The 20255-nt window shown below is 39.7% G+C and overlaps 1 protein-coding gene across 1 annotated transcript; it reads right to left on the bottom strand.

Moving 5' to 3' along the window:
- Positions 1-1245: 1245 nt before the first annotated feature.
- On the bottom strand, positions 1246-16265 carry npr3 (natriuretic peptide receptor 3). Its single transcript, XM_084024074.1, has 8 exons — positions 15337-16265; positions 6047-6169; positions 5711-5886; positions 5129-5264; positions 4033-4127; positions 3818-3935; positions 3624-3708; positions 1246-3010 (listed from the first exon to the last, which is right to left on the bottom strand). Exons 1-8 carry the CDS (start codon positions 15995-15997, stop codon positions 2899-2901), a joined length of 1506 nt encoding a protein of 501 aa, XP_083880200.1. The 5' UTR covers positions 15998-16265; the 3' UTR covers positions 1246-2898.
- Between the last annotated feature and the right edge of the window lie 3990 nt (positions 16266-20255).

The raw sequence follows: 20255 nt of genomic DNA, 5'->3' as shown, positions 1-20255 counted from the left end.
TGTTCCACTCACACATCACTATAGTCCACATTCAAATCTTAATAATCTTAAGCCCATTTGTACACCAACTCTCAATAAGGACCATCTGGATTGTTACTGTACTACTGTTGCATTGCATTGCATTGCATCGCCAAAACAGAAAATATGTCCAAGGCTTCACCAACTGTTGAACTTTTCTTCTTTCTGCCTTTAGAATAAAAATGGATGCTCTAATAATCAAAGTGCTTAAAAGTACTGTACTATAAATTTGGATGTAGTAGGTGATAAACGGAATATATGGAATAATGTGTATATAATTTCTTATGCAATGACCTGCAGTATAGAATTGCTGTGGGCCTAAATATTTGCTCTTGACAGATTCTTTCAATAGTGATTTACTCATTTTAATATCTGTTGACTGTTCTGGCAAGAGAACATAAGCACTCTTTTTTTAAAAGTAATGTAATATTATGAAGTGCTCTGGATGTGAGGTTAACATTGCTTCAGTTGACTTTCTTTCACGCTGCTGCTTACAGGAATGCATGAGTGCAGAATTAATGTCAGCTGGTTAGCATCTAATTCTTCCTCTAGATGTCCAGTAAAGGAATGTTTTCTTATCGGTATGAGCCCACATTCAATCTGCTTCAGTGACGCAGCTATGCTCACTATTTCCATTTGATAATAAATAGGCCTCAAAATCTGGACATCATGTGGGAGAAACATGTTAGTTGCCAAGGAAAAAAAACATTGTGTTAGGCATACTAAATATCTTTTTTTATGTAATTGTTCTCCAACTGTCTTTATTTTTCTGAAAATATAACACAACGGATGTTGATGATTCATTTTCACGCCTGCCACATAAAAAGAGGCAAAAAATGTCTGTTACTATTTTTAGATTTCTTTGAGAAACAGGAGTTGTTGTAGTAATAACATAGAATAACAATACAGAGGGGACATCATTTGAAATATATATTTTTCTGCTGATCCAGACGGGGGGGAATAATGAAGGTATTTTAAAAAACCTAAAAAGCTAAATGTAATCTTACATTTTTATGGAGGATAAAGCAAAATCCTAATGATGCAAATATCAATTATAAACCACTAAAACCACTAAAACTATAATAACATCACAATCAATTGCCAAAACTGATTTATATAATAGCCAGAATCAAACTGTGTACTCTAATATTGTTGGCATCATATAATACAAATATGAACTCATTGCAACGGAAGTGTAGATGAAATTTAAGACGAGAAATCACGATATGAAGAAACCAAATATGATGACGTTTAATAAAAATCACTATAAATTCAATATTGAGAGACATATTTTAAAATATTGATGTTAAATAACATAAAATAATTTAAATACATTGAGGTCCCTGTGAAGTCACTTTACCCCACCAGATTGTAGAAGTTATCGTAGTGATATTATACAGAGCTTTAAATAAAGGGAGTGAATGTGGCGCTCCAGAATCAAACAGTAAATCTGTTTTTTACTTGCAGGATATTTTCCCAACACACGAACCGAACCAGCAGGCTGGCTCCACAACTCACCAACTTCACTGCCTTTATTTCTGCATCTATAATAAAAAACCTTGTCTTCAAATCCTGCATGAATAATGCAACCCAAAAAAGGACTAAAAATAAAACTAAAGGAAAAATACTTTGTTCATGCAGTCACTACTGTTTATGGAAAGCATCTCACACTGGCTTTATAACACAGAAATATAATTATCTACCATGACTATCACAATTAATTATGATTTCAGTTCCACTTTCTGATAAGGAATACTTTATAGGGTTTAGGATTTGAGTTTGACGAATCACTTTATAATAAATGTTGTCAGTAATAAAAACCTCATGTAGCTTTGCGTTTTTTTAGCGAGCTCTATAAATCTTTCTTCTATTTCCAAAATAATTGGTTATTTTTACTCAACCCAAGCTGCTCCTGGCTCATGACTTATTAATAAAGGATGCCCAATCAGAAAGTAGTACCACACTTTCCTATGCAGGTAGCGATTTTAGTGTATTAAATACAAATTTTTTAAAAAGGAAATACTGTAAATGAGACGATCTAAAGGTATAGATGTACTCCAGACATGTGACCCAGCCGTTCTCATTCTAAGAGCAATGTGCTCAGTTAGGAAATATGATTTGTATGGAGGCTGCTGGATCTCAGCAAGGTTGTCGTGAACTAAAAAAACCTTACAATATCAGTAGCTTAATATCAGTAGCTTATAGCCTATAGACATAGATCTAGCCTATATCCCTTTTTAGTCGGTTAGCTCGGTTAGAGACGCACTCTGTCCTGAATCATTCGCAATCGGGATGACTACCATCTGAATTTTTTATTTTTTTTTAATTAAACAAATCTAAATTAAAGGACATATAAACGACATTCAGACTCCGGGTGGGGGATTGCGTGTACACGACTCTCACCACGAGCAAACATGAGGTCGGCTGAGCTGAAATGGCGGCGCTAACGACGCTAAAGGGGGTAACGGTGCAAACAACGAGAACAAAGAGTGCTGACTGAGCAAACGGTGTTAACCTGAGAGGGAAGGGGACTTCATTCTCCGTCCAGGGCGCCATCACTTCACTATATCGTGACAGTCGGTTGTCGCTTCATTAATGTTCTGAATGTCACATATATAAACCTTGAAAGAGTATTACGGTCAAAGCTTTGTACATGCTAACACAATCATAAACCTGTAGTTTTTGCTGTTGTGGACAATAAAGTAAGTGGTGCTTTGTGACTGTTACAACTGTCCTGAGTTACAAGTCAAAACATTAAAAAGGATACAAACACAAAATGTCTCATTTTTTTTAACAGCATGGCTCCACTTGACAACCATCGCAAAAGTCTTTGGTCACATTCAGATGTGTAATTCTCCGTGAAGGGATCGCCGCCGCCGATTATGCTGCTGAGAAGTTCGATCTGATGGAGTCCTCTCGTAACTGGCGGTGCTTCCCAGTGTCGCACTCTTCACTATGTCTGCGACGCTCGATGGTAATCCTGAAGTTTTTTCTGCCGAGGAAATTAATCATATTAGTTGTCGTAAGATCTTACTCACCAAATTCACTGAGAGTTTGGAAAGCAGAAGCTTATTAATTATTACGTATTTGTTGGCAAAAACATTATTATCTAAAACCATGTGGTAGAAATGTGTCATCTTTAACCTACACGTACTTACATAAACACAACAATCATGCACACATGTTTAAGAGACATCTGGATGTTTAGATAATATGATTCAACTGAAGGTCCGACTGCAGCCTCACTGTATTTCTGGTTTTCATGGAAAGAGGTCGGTGATCAAAATCACATTATTGGAGTCATCCATTTTTACAGTCAATCATCTCAAGGTCATTTATTTCCTATTCTTATTTAATTTATTTCAAATGTTATGCCCTGAAGTGCAAAATACAACTGCAAAAGAAAAAAAATCCCAAATATTCCAAAAAAATTTGGTTTTCTCTTTTTCCTTTTGTGTTTTGCACTTCAGGGTTATAAAAAGAGTCTCTCGGCCTTGGACATTTGGTGGACATGTTTAAATGATGAGTGAGTCAGCTGACAGTACTCACCAGATTGTTCTTGAACGCGACGATATTTGTACGATAAACACAATCACTTTTCTTACCTGAAAAAGTAGAATGCTATTAGCATCGCGGTTCCTAGAACAGCTCCCACTATGACTCCAGTCAAAGCAGACACTCCTAGTCCACCTGTTTGAAAGAGAAGTTATCGCTTACAACATGTACTCCGTCATACAAACTGTAGACACCACACAAGGTCAAAGTTCACAGGTGTCAGTGAACAGCAGCGTTCACTTACATGACTTGTCCGGTGTCTCCGTGTGTGCTTTATGTCGTCCCCTCAGGGTGAAATGGTCCGTGTTGAACGCCGGCAGCAGCTGGAAAGTTCCATTTTCACCAAAGTAGTTGGCGACCACCTGTAAGGTAGTATATGATGTCATCATCCAGGTGAATCACAATTAACTGTCTTCCTGTTAGGGAAGGTGTTACAACGTGGACTGTGATATTGCTTACCTCGTAGGTTCCTGCCTCCACATTTGTCATGGCCATCAGAGAGAAATCTCCGTTCCGGTCACCGTTGACATCCATAGATACCTGGCCAGCGATGCCTGCCCACCACCATGAGAACAATGACAACATCACTGAGCTACACCACATAAAAATATAGGTAAATATACCAAGAAAAGTACATGTACTGTGCAATGCCATTCTGAGCCCTATAATATAACATTCTATTCATACACAATTGCCAAATAAAAACCAATAAACCAGTATAGTTTGGAGCTGCAGCTCTTTCTGTGCCGTGTGCAAAAATGTGTAAACAAGACAAGAAAACTTGTATGTAAAGAGAGTGTATGCATTTTTAGAAACGTCTTAATTGACCGCATATTCTGTGAAGACAACATGAATTGTGTTCATCGTTACCTTACCTAACAAATTCAAATAGATTTAAGCGATAGTAAAAGAAAACTGTTTTTCCAGTCGAACTGTATTTTGTAGTAACATACAGAAGTCACAAGATGGCAATAGCTACATTAGAAGTACGATATTTGAACTGTGAAAGTCAAAACATTTTCCAAAACAAGTTCCTGTCAATATTTCACAATAAAAGCCTTGTTTTTTTAATTAAGAGATCCTGCCACTGAATTTCTTCAAGGCTTTTAATCTGGAATAGATACAGGAAGAATTGAGTTTGTCCTAGCAGCATAAAGTATTTAACAGGGCAAATGGACACAAACACACTCACACACATTATTCATTCATGAATCTCAGTGAAGAGTGCGACACTGGGATGAATGAGAGAGATCAACTTGGGTTGTGAAAATTCTCCGCAAAACTCAAGCTGTTCAACTGTTCCTCTGGATGAAGGGAGGCAAGGAGAAGAGTTGCCGACTCCCCCAAGTAGCGGAGGGAGAACCTTCATCACTAACCTTGCCGCTTTCTTTTTTGGAGAACCTCTACTCTCATAAGCTTTGCAATGCTGTATATTTTATTCAGGATATTTGAATAACTGTCTATTCTTGCATTCGGTTTTTACCACGCCACACTAGTAACATCATCACAGTGAAAAGGCGGCCATCACTGATTCAATGTGAGCATTGTGTTTTACCTTCAAACGTTCGGTTCCACATGCGTGAGGTGATCTCTGTCCCGTTCTTCTTACTGTATCCGTTTTTCATGGCTTCGTGCAAGGCGATGGCGTACAGCAACATGGCGTCGTGGAATCCCTCAACAAACATGTTGACCTGAAACGGAACGGATCTAAATTACACCACATGATCGTCGCCATGACGTCTTAAGACAATGTTTACGATGTATGCTTTGGAGCATTACAGTAGCACATGGTCTACTGGAGCAGATCATATTTCTGCATGAAAGTATTTTTCATTCATCAATTGGAAAGATTTGTTTTTGGTAACAGACTGTGAGTCAATAGTCCATGTTGGATTTAATGTAATTCATTCAGGAACTACAATGTTTTAGTCACATCATGGATTTTCTTCAACTGTTTATTCATATTTTTAGACTTGCACCTATTTAATAAACAACATTTGAACTCCCTTTTACTTTGTGCTGCAACTACTGCACAACAATTTCCCCTGTGAATGACTATGTTATGTTACAGTATGTTATCACTTATCAGCATCGTTACTATGACTCCAGAGAGACTCCATAAGATAAACATACGTACACTTTCGCAGTCATTGCAGTCCTGAAAACCAGCTTTTTCGATGGACTTTTTCATTTCCATAGAGAAGTTTTCAAACTCGGGCTTGACCGTCTTAAGCAGCGTCACAGTGTTCAGATAAGCGTAGGCTTGCCTCGCATCGTTGTCATATTTATCTCCTCTCTTCCAGGAGCCATTGCCTAGGATTTAAAGAAAAAATGACAAAATAAGGAACATTTTCCAAACATTATTGATTCACATTATTTGATCAAAATACATCTTTTTAAATACTAGTCATTTTCACATTCTCAAAGAGTACAAAGTCAAAACATTGTATAAGTAATGTGATGTCAACTTTACCGTAAGATGAAGCGTTGAAAAGTTCAACGTTAAAGAACATATAACTGCCGTTGGTCAAGCGTCGTCTGTGTGCAGCCAGCATGATCTCACGGATTTTGTCTGCTCCCATGCACATGATCACCGCTGCAGGACACAGAGACAAATGTAGTTAAAGTCTTTAGCCGAACTCGTGAGTTTGCATACAATACAAATCTTTGTAACAATGTTCATTAAATCATTTAAAAAAAATCTGCGTTATCTTCAGTTCATTACGATGTCTGGGGAAGTAACGAGAAAAATCCTTCAAAAAGGGTTCAGCTAATGGTTAACAGACAGAAAGAGTGTGTAACTCATTACCGATTCATAAAGAAGTCAATTCAGTTCTCACTTGGCATGTATCAGTATAAGTATTAATAAATAAAGTAATGAAGAAAGGAAGAGATGCTTGTCCTTCTACTGTTTTCTCTTTTTTTAAACAAAACTAAATCTGTCTCCAGAAAGATAAACATACATACATAATACAGACAGACAGACAGACAGTCAGACTTTCACAAGAGTTTCATGAATCACGAGCAAATCATCTCAGCTGTTTTCCAGAAAAACAGAAGAGCTGAAATTGGTAAGATCCCTCTACATCTAGTGAATCTGCTAAAATTAAAGTAATACTGAAACCTGATTAAAAAAAAAAAAAATTACTCATTTAACTGGACAAACAGTTGACATTGTTGCAACTCTCCAAAAGCAGCTGAAATCCTGCAACCCTACCGTCACCCATCCAAACCCCTTCTCCAACACACACCATAAGATACCTGACTGGTGATATCTCCCTGAAACTGTCAGAGCTGGTAAAACGTAAACCCACCTATCAAAACATTTGACACAAATAGATGTCTGATTCTACCAGTTTGATTGACCTGAAACATAGCAATCACCATGATGACCATACTACCAAAAATAAATGGCTAATGCGTAATCTCGCATGCCAATTCAGAAGACTAACCTACGACATGAAATAAAACTAATCTCTAATCACACCCCTTTTTTTTAAAACGGACAAACATTGTATGTGTAATTAACGGCGCAATCCAAACAAGATAAAAAAAATTAACTTGCGATCGAAATAAGGTTCCATAATGGTCCACCGGAAGGAGCAGGACCTTGGCTCTCTATGACTGTATACCAGGATATTTAGAAGTTGCTATAGTATGATGTTTTATTCCATCATAAAAACAGCCGTTCACTTTCTAAGTTGCGTTATTGATATGAAGTATTGTAATGCACAGCACGGGCACCCAGGGGTCAGGTTAAGTAGTTTAAAGTCCACATGATGTCTGCCACCACCTCAGCTATATCATCTCTGCTCAGCCCAACGATGTGTCGGTACCCTCGATGTGTGAAGTGAGTCGGTGACAATGAGGGAGGAGGAGTTACAGCATGAATACCCTTCATAGTGAGAATACCTCCTTTACAGTATTTAGCCATGTGCTTCCCAGGCAGAATGAGCAAAACAGCGACACACTGCCAACTGTGTCACCAGCGATGAAAATCCAGTAGTGCAGAAGCTATTTTCATTTAGAGCTCACCTTGTTTAAAACATTTAAATCACTGAAAGTTGTGTAGTGAGCAACGGGTTTGAAAGAAGAAATCAAATGAAAAATAAAAAGAATATTTCACTGGGTCGATATATACTTTTCCATTGGTGTCCCAGTGATTAAAAATAAATAAACCAACAAACAAGTCGCTACACAAACAAGGGTTGCGATTGAAAACACAGTAACCCCAGCGTCCCTGTTAATAAGGAAGATTCAGAGTGTTGCTGGAACATTCCTCACAACTCTGTCACTTAAACACACCTCCTGAAATATCCCTTGAGTCAGTGGGACAAACTTCACCTCAGTCCTGCCAGCACTATAGCACCCTTTAATTACACTGGGCTCTACACACACTAGTGGCCCTGTGTGTGCTCTGCAAGCCATTCCATGGGGCAGCGCTTGCAGCCAGCAATATTTCAAAACTTCTGGATTTTCCTTTTTGCTAGGGCACTGATGCTAGTTACAAATTAACTCAGGAATGGGGCAGCACATGGTGCACTTACTGAGTGCCCGCAGTGTATTTCAAGTGTTGGCCGTAAACTTCTAAAGCCAGAGCGTATGCAAATAGGGGGCTGTTGTGCAAATTTGTGATGCCATTACTCCAAAAACAAGGATTTATGTTGTTGGACCCGTCTGTCAGAGAGGTGAACAGGATAAAGGAAAGAGAGTAAGGTGGATTAAGCTCATTTTAACATGAATGGGTCTCAGTCGGATGGAGAGAAAACCGGATATACACAAACGGATATTTACCAAACTGACTCCTGGATAAACTGTGTGATGATTCCCCCATTGCTGTTTTCATTAACAGTATTGTCCTCGGCCCTTTCAGAACCCCAAGACATTTGTGGTCATACAGCAAAAGTGAGTTATTGCCTTACAACTATGCCGTTCGAGGGGAGTTCTCTCCAAACACAAAGACTTCATAGAGACTCAGGATGGGAGTGCATGTCTCTGGAGGATTAGCATCAGAAACGGACCAATCAGGAGAGAGGCACTTCATTTTCACTCCTAAGTGTTTGTTACATGTTGTAATATTGTGCAGCTAATGGTACAGATATCTGTAATTCATACAAGCAAACCTTGAGGTTCTAGTGTAATCACTTAGAGAGAAGTTTTCAATGAGAAAAGTTTTCTAGCTCAAATATCTCAGTAATACAATGCACATTATTAGAATGAAAACGCGTTTTTATCATTTGTGGACATAAAAACTGCAGTATATTCCTCAATGAATCTTACAATACTTGTAATTATGACATTGTTGTGTTCAGGAGTAAATCAGGTCCTCGTCTTCCCTCTAAAGTGTTTCCCTATTTTGACATAATGACACCTATTGTTCATTGAACATACAGCAACCCTGAGATGAATATATGACTAAAATCTCAGTAATGATACTTACAGTACGCAATCTAGTTTAAAGGAACCGTAACACTCTCAAATCCAAGCATTGATTGTTTTCCTTGTGTTTAAACTTCAGCCTCAAATCAAGAAAAAAAATAATTTTTAAAATTGTATTTTTAGATGATTTTGTGAAAATGCTGCAAAATCTTAGCTTGATATATTATTAGGCATTGATGATTCAATCATATCAAAATATGAATATTAAAAATAAATTTGATGAAAAGATGTACAAATTCAGTGGCTGGGGAGGTTATACTACGTGTTATATATTGTCAGAAGGTTAGGATACATTTATTCTCTGTTACTCAGTTATTAGCCTTTCTATATGAATCAATGAAACCCATTGAAGCTCAATGTTGCATTTTTTGCAACATTGAAACAAATCCCTCCAAATACTTTTTAAATAAACCTAAACTAATTTAGAATACAAGAAAACATACTGAAGGTGAAATAAAAAGGAAGATTGTTGAAATGAAGGGTTATCTATAGAGAGAGCTGGGGGTCAGTAGGAAACATGTTGGTTGAACTTGGAAACTGGTCTCAGAATGACTTTTTCCCCACCAAAAATAGACACTGCATTTCCACAACTGTGGCTCTCAGAGGGCTGATAAAGCATTACTTAAGAAATGCAATTAGGTTTGGCCTCTCCATAGGCAAAAGTAATGTCACCATTTACATGAGGAGCTTTGCAATTTGTAAGTCAACGTTGACGTGTTTCACCTTAGTTTCGTTCCGGAACTTCATTACTATACCAACACCAGTGACATAAAAAGTGTAGTTATTTTATGTAACAAATGCAACATATGTACATTTTAACCTAAACCACATCTTTTCCTAAACCTAACCAAGTAGTTTTGTTGTGGAACTAAAACTAAGTAAATCTATGTTGGAAGGTTATTTCGAAAAGAGGCATGTATGCATGTAATGAGGAGACATGAAGTGACATCTCTGACACGTCATGGGGAACCTAGCACGTTCCTAGGACGTCCCACCAAGCGCCAGTATTTGACAAGTCGGGAGTGATGATGCGTTGTCTGCACAGAACCTCTCTTTACCCTCAATTCTGACAAGGAAAAACTCTTAACATGGAAAATGTTCATTGAAAACAGCATTAATTTAAAAAAAACAAACAAATAATTGTTTCCAGTCCCAGCAATGTCCAATTTAACTGAAAGTCTGCTCCATCACATCATGTTCTCAGCCACACGTACGCCTGTAATGTCATTATAAATGCACAGCCTCGGGCGACGCTTTAGCCAGACCAGTTGGACAGAGGCTGATGACGATGTACCAAAAGGATAAACTGTGTTTTCTGTTGAGGATACACACATAACCACACGAGGGCCAGTCGGAGACACAGATGTGCTGCTGTTCTGTTCTGGATCTAATTCAAGGGCGATAACATATCTGGATCAGTGAACTTCTGAGTTAAATGATCTCTTGTTGAATCTTGTTGTCCTTTTTATTCTCCATGTTTCGTATACTCGGGTAAGCAGGGGCCTGAGCTGAACGTCATCGCCTCGTTAAATGACAGACCCCACCGGCAACAGATTACATCAGTTATACTTAACATTAATGCCATAAATGATTGGTTAACATGCTCTCTGCAAGCCAGCGTCTGTACGTGGTCAAAGAAACAAAATATGCTCACCACAATTCATCCAGCAATAACATTTTATAGGAAATTGATTTTAGAATGAAAAACTAAGAATAGCAGCTTTAGTTTGCACCACTCAAAGTGGAACCCAGAAAAGAAAAGTCTGTCTGAAGAATGAAGATTCATGACATGATTTGATTGATGGCTGTCTTGGCCAATGAGAGTGTTAATGCTGTATCTCAGTCCTGAGAGGCTATACACTTTAGTTAGTGTTTATAAAGTCAAATCCAAAAGTAGATATCATATTACTGTTTATCAGATCATGCAAATAAGCAAATATGACATCATGGCGGACATTGACCCTGTAGCTTGTTTTTAAAAACAACATGCTGAGGAAGACTGTGATTTGTTTGATACACAGAAATAGAAGAGAAGTAGAAACGCCGTTCCCATTTAAATCAAAGTAACAGGACTGTCGGAGCAACAGAACCGTTTCCATAGTTACTGTTGTAGCTCAGGAAGCATAACTGGAGTAAATGATTGACATGTAACAACTTAATGTTTCATCCACACACTTGTCACAGCGTTCAATTCCTGTAACCATTGTAGCATTATAGCATGGTGGAATTAGCAATGTGTACTATTATTTTCTCATTCATACTTTTAAATACTTTAAATAATGTTTTCCACCATTGCAAATACGAGGATCTGCAACCAACAGCATACGCTATCATGTTTACTGAGTCCAAAAAACAGCTTGTACCAGTGTACCAGTTTTATATCCTGCTCCCAAAAACACACACACACACACACACACACACACACACACACACACACACACACACACACACACACACACACACACACACACACACACTTCCTATCATATCCGATCATACTCCCTATGGACATGTTTATGTAACTGTATCCTAACAGGAAGTTCAAAATGATCGCTCTTTTTTCCAAAATAAAATGTCCCAACACTTACCGGAGACAAGGGCTGGACCGTTTTTTCAAAATAAAAGCAGCAGAGGGTAAACCAGGAGGAGGCTGTTTAAAATAAATAAATAACAACCATATAGAATAAGTCTATTCTAACACTTTTGCTCAGGATGAGGCTTGTTTTTCATAATAAAACCCCCCAACTCACTGTATGTTAACAGGGAACTAGGGGTAGACCTAGTTTTCAAAATAAAAGCCCCAGAACGTAACTGCATCTTAACAAGGAATACTATTGTTGGTATTATTAAAATTTTCAAGGATATTTGTGCATTTTAAAAGCAAGGTTGGAAGTTGGAAGTCAAAGCCACACATGAGAAGTCCCAAGTACTTTTATCAACACCTTTCTTTGCAATTGCCTCTCTCTGTTGCTCGACCACACAACTGCACCCACTCTTATAACAGAGCATATTGCCACTGTGGGGACCTGGACTAAAACCGCCTGATAACTCTGCATTCTGAGATGACAAAAACTAAAACAAGTGTTGATAATCCATCCAGGCAAACCAACAACAGACTTAATCTTCTGTGTTATCAGATGTTCTTTTCGTAATCTAATAGACTTAGAGTTGCTACCGTATAAGAAAAAGCTCAGGATGTCAGTTTGCTGTAGCCAGGGGAAAGTAATAACTGATGAAAATAGATTAAACTAGAATTACTGAGATGCCTCACAGTTCACATCTGTGTCTGTCCGAAATGTCATCACTTCATGATTTTATGCTTTTAGACATCTGTGTGAAATTGACATGTGACAAAAATGTGTTTTGTGAGGTCACAGGGACCTTTGACAACAAAACAACGCCTCCAGTCGAAGCTGTCGCCGACGCGGGGGCATAAAAACAAAACAGTGATATGTGCAGATTGTAGTTGTACAAACATATTTATGCAGCATGGTCGTGTGAAAGAACACCGCGCTGTCGAATGATCGGCCCGTATCAGATCACGGACATTGTTTACAAGATCATTTTGGCAGTATAGGCTCATGCACATGTGCACAGTACTCATGTTAATGGAAACCCAGGTTCCGGGTCTTTGATCTAGCCAATGTTTCCAGCAGAGCATGTACTGGAAATGTGAACGTGGCAGCATGATCGACTTCTATGTGCAACTCGGTCACAGGCTCTTGATTCCTGCTGGCAAAGTCGAGAACTGCAACAGCATCCCTGATACAAGATCTTCACATCATGTTGTATGTCGATGTGTATGTAAAAATTTTTACACAGGTGAAATCCCTGATATAACGCGTGCCGAAACAGGCCGATGCTTACCGTGCCTCTCCGCTCTACCACGGCTCCCTTTTCTCTGAAAGGCTGTACAACCTTTGCTGAAACCCTTCAAACCTCCCCGTTAAGCACCTGACATGCCGAGAATACTAATTTCTCGCTATCAGGTGCCCTTTGTGGCTCTGCAGCATTTAGCATGTATAATATATGCTAATTTATACAAACAGCCACTTCTGTGATATGAGGTGATGTAACCAGGAAGTGTTATGACCAGAGGAGAGCAGCCAACACGCTGCTCATCGCAGCGCCGGAGCGGTCTCGGCGTAAAAGTGCTACTAAATCAACAGGGCCGCTGTCGTCATCGGCCTTTAACGCCTTTAACACTCATTCATGTTGTTAGGTTGCAAGTTAAATATTCAAAATTGGTTTTATGTTCATGGAAAAAGCAACGTTGTTAGCCTGCGTCTCACTTTTTTTTTTCCACCCTAAAGAATATGCCCTCACTCACTATTTGTTCTACAAGTCATGCAGACGCATCAGACCTTTTATATGTCTGGGGTTCTCCTCGGAAAGCTCATGGAACATCTGAAAGCGGCTGTTTTCTACCCAAGAACTATTTATTTTAGTTTACTTACTCTTATAAATATCTAACTGGCCAATCAGAAAGACTTCCATCGCTCCTCAAGTGATGCAGATTAAGACGAGCACAGTGTGTAGCAAACTTTCGCTATCTCTTACGAGGTTGACGCAAATATGCAGATAGACCCGAATGACAAGACATTCTTGGGATGTGAACACTTCTCGTTTGAGAGCCCACTCGTGTCATCGCTGACATTGTTGAATCAGAAATTGAGGAAAATAATACTGTCGGCGTCTGTGGGCCCCCGGAGCTCTATGATAGGGCCTCATCTAACAGAGGCCGACGTTGTATAAATGTGTATAAACCACAGCTTGTCTGTGGTGTAATAGATAACGTTGCTGTCGAATCTAGATGATGTCATTTTGAGTGGTGATGGAGCAGCTACAATGTGATTCATTCAGAAAACAAGAATTTTAAAAGTTGATGCGCGTCGTCTTGTGGACAAAGAAGACTTTTTGCAAATCGGCATGATCATGTTTTTAATCAGGCATCCTTTTGATCCATTTGTGGAGAATCTGTTGATTCTGGGAGGGGAAGCACTGTGATGATAGGGGGAAACTATGATATTTGGGGTTCGTTTGATAGGGGATTCATATGTGTCATTCTCATTTGACCCAGTGAATATGTCCATTTTGAAAAGCAGTGTATATTTATTTTTGCATCTGTAGTCTGTAGTCATGATGTTGTTCCATGTCGACGGCACACAGGACGTTATGTAAATCAGCGTGGTGAAGAAGGCGGGCGGGATGAGGACAGATGCAGATCAGGACATCCCTTCCTGTTGTGATTTTAATGCAAGTGATGGGGAGAACTTGTTCAGGGTAAAACAATGCACATTCAAGTCCAGCTGCAGCCAAGAAGATGCTTCAGCTGTCAGAGTTTAACATTATCTTAAAGCAACATTCCCTTGTGTTTCAGTGTTTACATGATGCACTGTGGAGGAAAAGTAACACAACAAACTGCATTAGGTGTTAAAAAGACTGGAACTTTGGGTGAGATCCACTTACTGTAAGTTTGGGACTGTTGGTTTAACACGTGAACATGTTGTGCATCTTCCATAATTTCCTGGCATTTTGTACCAAACGCTGAGAACATCACTGATAGATTAAATGATAATAAATATCATAATTTGTTGCGGCACAAATTCAATGCCTAATGCAGAAAAAAATGTCCATAAAAAAACATTGATGACATACGTTTGATTAGTCTTGTTATAAAAGGAACAATTACAGGTAAACTGTGGAAATTAATGTTCTGACATTTTATGATAAATATTTCCTAAATTGCATATATTTACCAGAAACATACATTTTGTTGACATATTGAAGCCATTTTTGGGGGGATATCTCTTTGAGTTACTCCATAAATCAGAAAATCAACAACCATTAATGAATTAAGTCTGTTTAAAACCCTTCAGAATATAAAACTAGAAAGGTTGGTGCATGTTAGTGAAGTGGAGATATCTGTGAGTGAAAAAATACATTTTGAGGAAACAGCCCAACGATATGATTGTAAAAACACATACATTTTAAAGACACTACAGGGAAAATAAATAATAATAATCACCATGAAACTTCCCCAGTTGATAACTTGCAGGTATTTTATTACGTTTTCTGAAATCTTATATTCAAATATGCAAATTATGCATTACCTCATGTTATCTTTTGGTGAATTTGGGAGACAAATTAAGTCAAAATAGTAAAAAAGAAAAACAGTGTCTCGTCTTAAACATAAAAGTGAGACCGAAACTGACTTGTGACACCAGATTAAAATGTCAAAAATATCACCAAAGACATGAAACTTGATTTGAGTGTTTCTATATTAAGCATCTGAATAAAAGGCAGCTCTGGGAGCCGCGTTACCTTCGGTGTCGTGGACGTTCTGCAGGATCTCGTCCGTGTCCAGCCGGTCCCCCGGGGCCAGCTCGTAGGTTTTGATGTTGTAGTCGATCAACCGGTGGTAGACCCCCTCCAGCGTGAAGTAGCAGTTGCGCTCCTCCTTGTCGTCCTCGTACAGCAGCAGCGCGCTCTTCCACGTGAAGTGCTCGAACATCGCGGAGAACGTCTCTGCCATCTTCACGTAGGTGGGCGCGATGCGCGTCAGGTGCGAGTACTCGGCGTCCTTGTTGCCGAAGCCGGCGGCCAGGGCACCTGCCGAGATCACCGGGATGTCCCAGTGGGACGCCAGCCGCACCAACGCCGCCGCCTCGTACTCGCACACCGGACCCAGGATCAGGTCTGGCTTTCGCCCGCAAGACCTGTCCACCAGCACGAACAGCGCTTCGTTCAGGCAGTTGGAGTTCTCGTACTGGACGTCGAAGCGGAACCCGGAGTGCTCTCCTCCGGCCGCGCGCAGCTTCTCCTGCGCGTAAAGGATCGCGGGCGCGACTCTCGCGCGTGAAAACGGGTAGGAGTTATTCTGTGGCAGGATCACCAAGACCTCTACGTCCTCGGTGATGGTGCTGCCCAGAGTCGGACCCAGCACCACCAGAAGGCACGCGCACAGTGCGCGGAGGTGTGCCATGACGCGACTCTCCAAGTCCGGGTAGATGGCGCAGCGTCGGAGGGATGTTCCCTCGGAGAAGTTGGCTCCACTGTTTGCGCGCACGGCTGCAAACAGAAAGCCGTCCGCCACCAATGAACAGGCTGATAGTAAATAACTGTGTTTGGATCTGCGGGACTGTGTGTGTTTTGTTCTGCATGGAGAGTTCCCCCCGCCCGAAGGCTCCTGAACCTGCTCCCCCCCACCCCCTTACAAGCTGGTCCCTGCCAGGCTCGGAGATCCTTCTTCCAGTCCAGCCAGCCAGCCGCCGCCGCTACACACGCTGGCTCCGGCCTGGAGTTTTGAAGCATCTTTTCAAGATCACTCCTGCGTCATCGGAGCGCTGCGCACCTCCTTCTTAAAGCGACACGCCGCCGCCGAGCTCACAATGAGCCACTTCAACAGCGCGCGGGTTAATGCACTTAATGGGAATTATGGTCCCGTAAGCCTGAAACAACAAACTAAATACAGAACTTTTCCTGTGTGTGTTTTCTTCTTTCTTTCAAAGATGCATTTATTCATGTTGCACATCTACCTGGGGTCAAAAAGTAACCTTTAATACATGATGTACTTCATTCTAGGGTGCAAAAACCACTCGGGTCTGAGTTGACATCAGCTTGTCATGTTTATTAGATGTATTATTTCGCCTGTATTCAAAAATATCAGTTATAGTTGATAGTAATAACAGGAAGTGTTGTTTACAGCAAATACTGGTCGTTGGTGTGTGTTGGTTATTGCATCCAGGGGCATGGCGGACTCGACGACTAACAATAAAAACTACTTTCTATAAAGAAGGTTAAATAATGCAAATACTTTGAATAGCTAATGCAGAGAAATTACATTTAAAAAACAGCAACAAAAATGAAGTTGATGGTAGCCATTTTTTTAGTCTGTTTATTTAGTGCTTTGTACGAAGATACATTTTGCTAATTGTCAAGTTCTTAAAGCAAAAAATGCCGCCTGCACGTATGTTCGAAGCACTTTTATCATAAATATTTCTACATAGACTGCTTCTACATTTCAGATACACATCTAGTCATATTTTGATAAAACGATGACTGTTTTAACCTGACGGGGTGAGTGTTTGAACTATTGACCCCAAATGACAACCTGTAAGCCATTCATGTTGAAATATCTATGGTTTGCTGCGTGAAAAGTGCAAATATGAATACAGAGCAAATATAATACCGTAAGATACAACTGATATTAATCTGAGCTATTGTTCTTCTTCCAATCAAGCAAATATTAATTAAATAATTTCGTTAAAGTAAACAAGCAAAAGTACAACAAGAAGAGGACTAACAATATATACATATATTCATAAATACAATGCATATAATAAATAGGTATGATTGTTCCTGCACACTAAAAACTCACCGACTTCAAATTAACTGCGATGTGTTTAAGCGTTTCCTGCCAGAGGAAGAGAGCCTGTTTTATTTATGAGGCCTCGTTGTCACGGCGAAGAACATATCCCAGGTGTGCAATGTGATTATAATTTAGTTTATACACACAATAATGTAAGCGGGGCTTAGTGATCCCCCGACGTGGTCTGGGTGCCATCTGGGTGTCCATTCATTCTGATAATGGGCACCTATTGAATATTTCCAGTTAAACTGTCTGTTCACTGCATTAAACATGATATATGACTCGCGTCAGACAACCTGGGGCTTCGTTTGACAGCAACATAGCAGCTTTAAAATACATCTTAATCAAAGATGCACTAATTCATCTTCTATGTTAACAATACATCAACTGATAATGTGTAATGTTAATGGGGTCACTGAAATTATCTTTTCGATCGATTATTTTTTTAAGCAGCCTTAAATCGATTGGATTACTTTTCTTCTCTGTCATCAATCTGATCTCCAGCAGCTGTTTCATGTGGAAAAAGCTCAGATAATTAATACGACCTGCTCATAGACACAGTAATTCAGGTTTAGGTACGTTTTTAAACAGGAAAACACACTAAAAAATGGTGATAGACTCCAGGAGTGAGTTTTTCAGTTTTTCTTTTTCCTTGTCATGTCACATCCAATTTCACAAAAGCCCTGGAAAACAGAGTTAGTAAACAGTGAAAAATGTTACGGTGGCTATTTCTTTTTATTTTATCTCTGTTACTTAGTCAGTCTCTCCTTCAAACTCTCAAACCAGACTAACAGGAAACTATTACTATTAACTATTAAAGATGGTTTTGATGAAGTTTTGTTTTGTTTCCGTCGAGTTTGAATGAAATGTGTTTCATGACGACCAGGCGATCATATTAATTGTATCTTTCGTATGTTGATACAAAACATACATTTAATATGTATTCCATTAGTTTATGGAACATATTACTCAGTTCCGTAAACTAAGTTAGATGTAAACACAGTAACCACGTATCTTAGCAACACTTTGGGACACAAACGCTGGTCCCCTGATTGAAAGTCCTGTGTTTGTTTGATCTCACCTTCCCTCCCTCTTGCCCTGTGCAGGTTTTTATATGATGTCATCACACTCCCGGAGCATTTTCTCTGAGCATCGAGTGATGATGTGGACCAGTTTACGTTTAGTCTCATCCAGAGGTGTTTTTGAAGCTGGCTGGTGAACATAGTGGAGGATTTAACAGCTAAAGAGCCAGATATTCGTTTCAGGAGAAGGTGGAGACCAAAGAAACTAAAAAAGAAAGCCAGAAGGGGAGTATGTGTCTGACTTACATTCGTCTGGTTGACCCGAATATGACCCCGAATGAATGTCAATGTTGCTTTGTGTCTGCTGGACGCGTAAACAGGCAACTGTTTGCTCACGTTTGCCTTCGGCAACGGCTTGTTATGCTGCCCCCAAGTGGCAAGAAAATCAATGAGTGCAGCTTTAAGTCATTTCAGCATTGTGTACCTGTAGAGGAGAGATTATTGGACATTTTTAAATCGTCATTGTGGAATCGATAAAATGCATCGATTGTTCTGAGTATCGTAGGCTTCATAAATAACTGTACTTACGCCTGACCTCTTCTTGTACCAGCAGTTCATTCTCACAGTGACTGACTTCTGTGTCCCACGATGACCGAATAACTTCGGCTCTGTCCTCAGCTCAGCCTGCAGCAGCAGCCTCGCACTTATCGCGGCTCATTAGCATGTGTCACTAATGACTCACCCGCCGAGCCTCTCAGAAGACACATTTTGTTTGCTGGCAAGTGGAGTGGAATTTGCTGACGTACACGCGCCGATGTTTTCCACAGCTCTCATTACACTTAAAATCATTAAATCATTACATGAAAAGGTACAGCATTATGCTGTATGTGAAGCATAAATCTTTATCTCCAAGTGTCCAAATCATACCAATCGAGCGCCCCTGGGAGATATTCTGCAATTATGTGTCGTTAAGCTGAACTTGACACCTTGTCACGTAACGGCATTTTTCAGTCGTGGAGCTAATCAGACAGTGTGAGAGGATTTTCCAGGATATGAGAAGACATCCTGCAGGCTCTGCCGCGTTTGTGTGTTTTATAATTCTACGTGCAGACTGTCCACTGGCGTTGTTTTGCATATATGCCAAACGTGTATCGGCTTCATAGAGAAATGGTTTCCCCAGTTGTGTGTGGAAGAATCAGACGGAGCCTTGACCTCGACCCCATCCGACAACCTTTAGGGTGTACTGGAATGGCAACTGTTAGGCAGGCCTGCCATTTAAGAAAATCACTTACATTTTGATAATTGATATTTAAATACAAAGGCTGATATATCTGGTCATTAATCAAATAAATATACCCTACATTTTCTTGCAACAGCTTCTAAATTATAAGATCCCCAGCACTCCTCTGCAGATAGATGCAGACATGCATCACTGCATCCAAGAGGGACGCCTGATCATATAAACCTCCACGAGGAAAAGCATTTTTGAAGGTGGGTTGAGGAACGGAGAGTAAGGTGATTATTTTAAAACAGCCCCTCTCCGGTCGTCAAACGGTGAAACCAAGCACGATGTAGAACATTTCAGTTTTAACAGCAGCATGTATCATCAGCAAAATTGAGTGAAAATAAACAGAGGTTTGGTTGAATGATGTGGTCATTAAATGCATTTTGAGTCAATGAAATCAATGAAAAGTGATCCACATGGACTTTTGTTCTTTTGTGACGCTTTTAAAGAGAAAAAGTGAGAGTTAGAAGGTTCCTCACCCGTTTGTGTGCTTTTACTGACATCTGGTGGTCATTTCTGAAATTTTACTGTCAACATTTTTCAGGCGTGTGTTCTGCTGTGATAT

Source organism: Eutrigla gurnardus, assembly GCF_963514095.1.
Source record: "Eutrigla gurnardus genome assembly, chromosome: 13".
Lineage (NCBI taxonomy): Eukaryota > Metazoa > Chordata > Actinopteri > Perciformes > Triglidae > Eutrigla > Eutrigla gurnardus.
The sequence above is the reverse complement of the archived record's forward strand: the minus strand, read 5'-3'. Positions and strand labels throughout refer to the sequence as shown.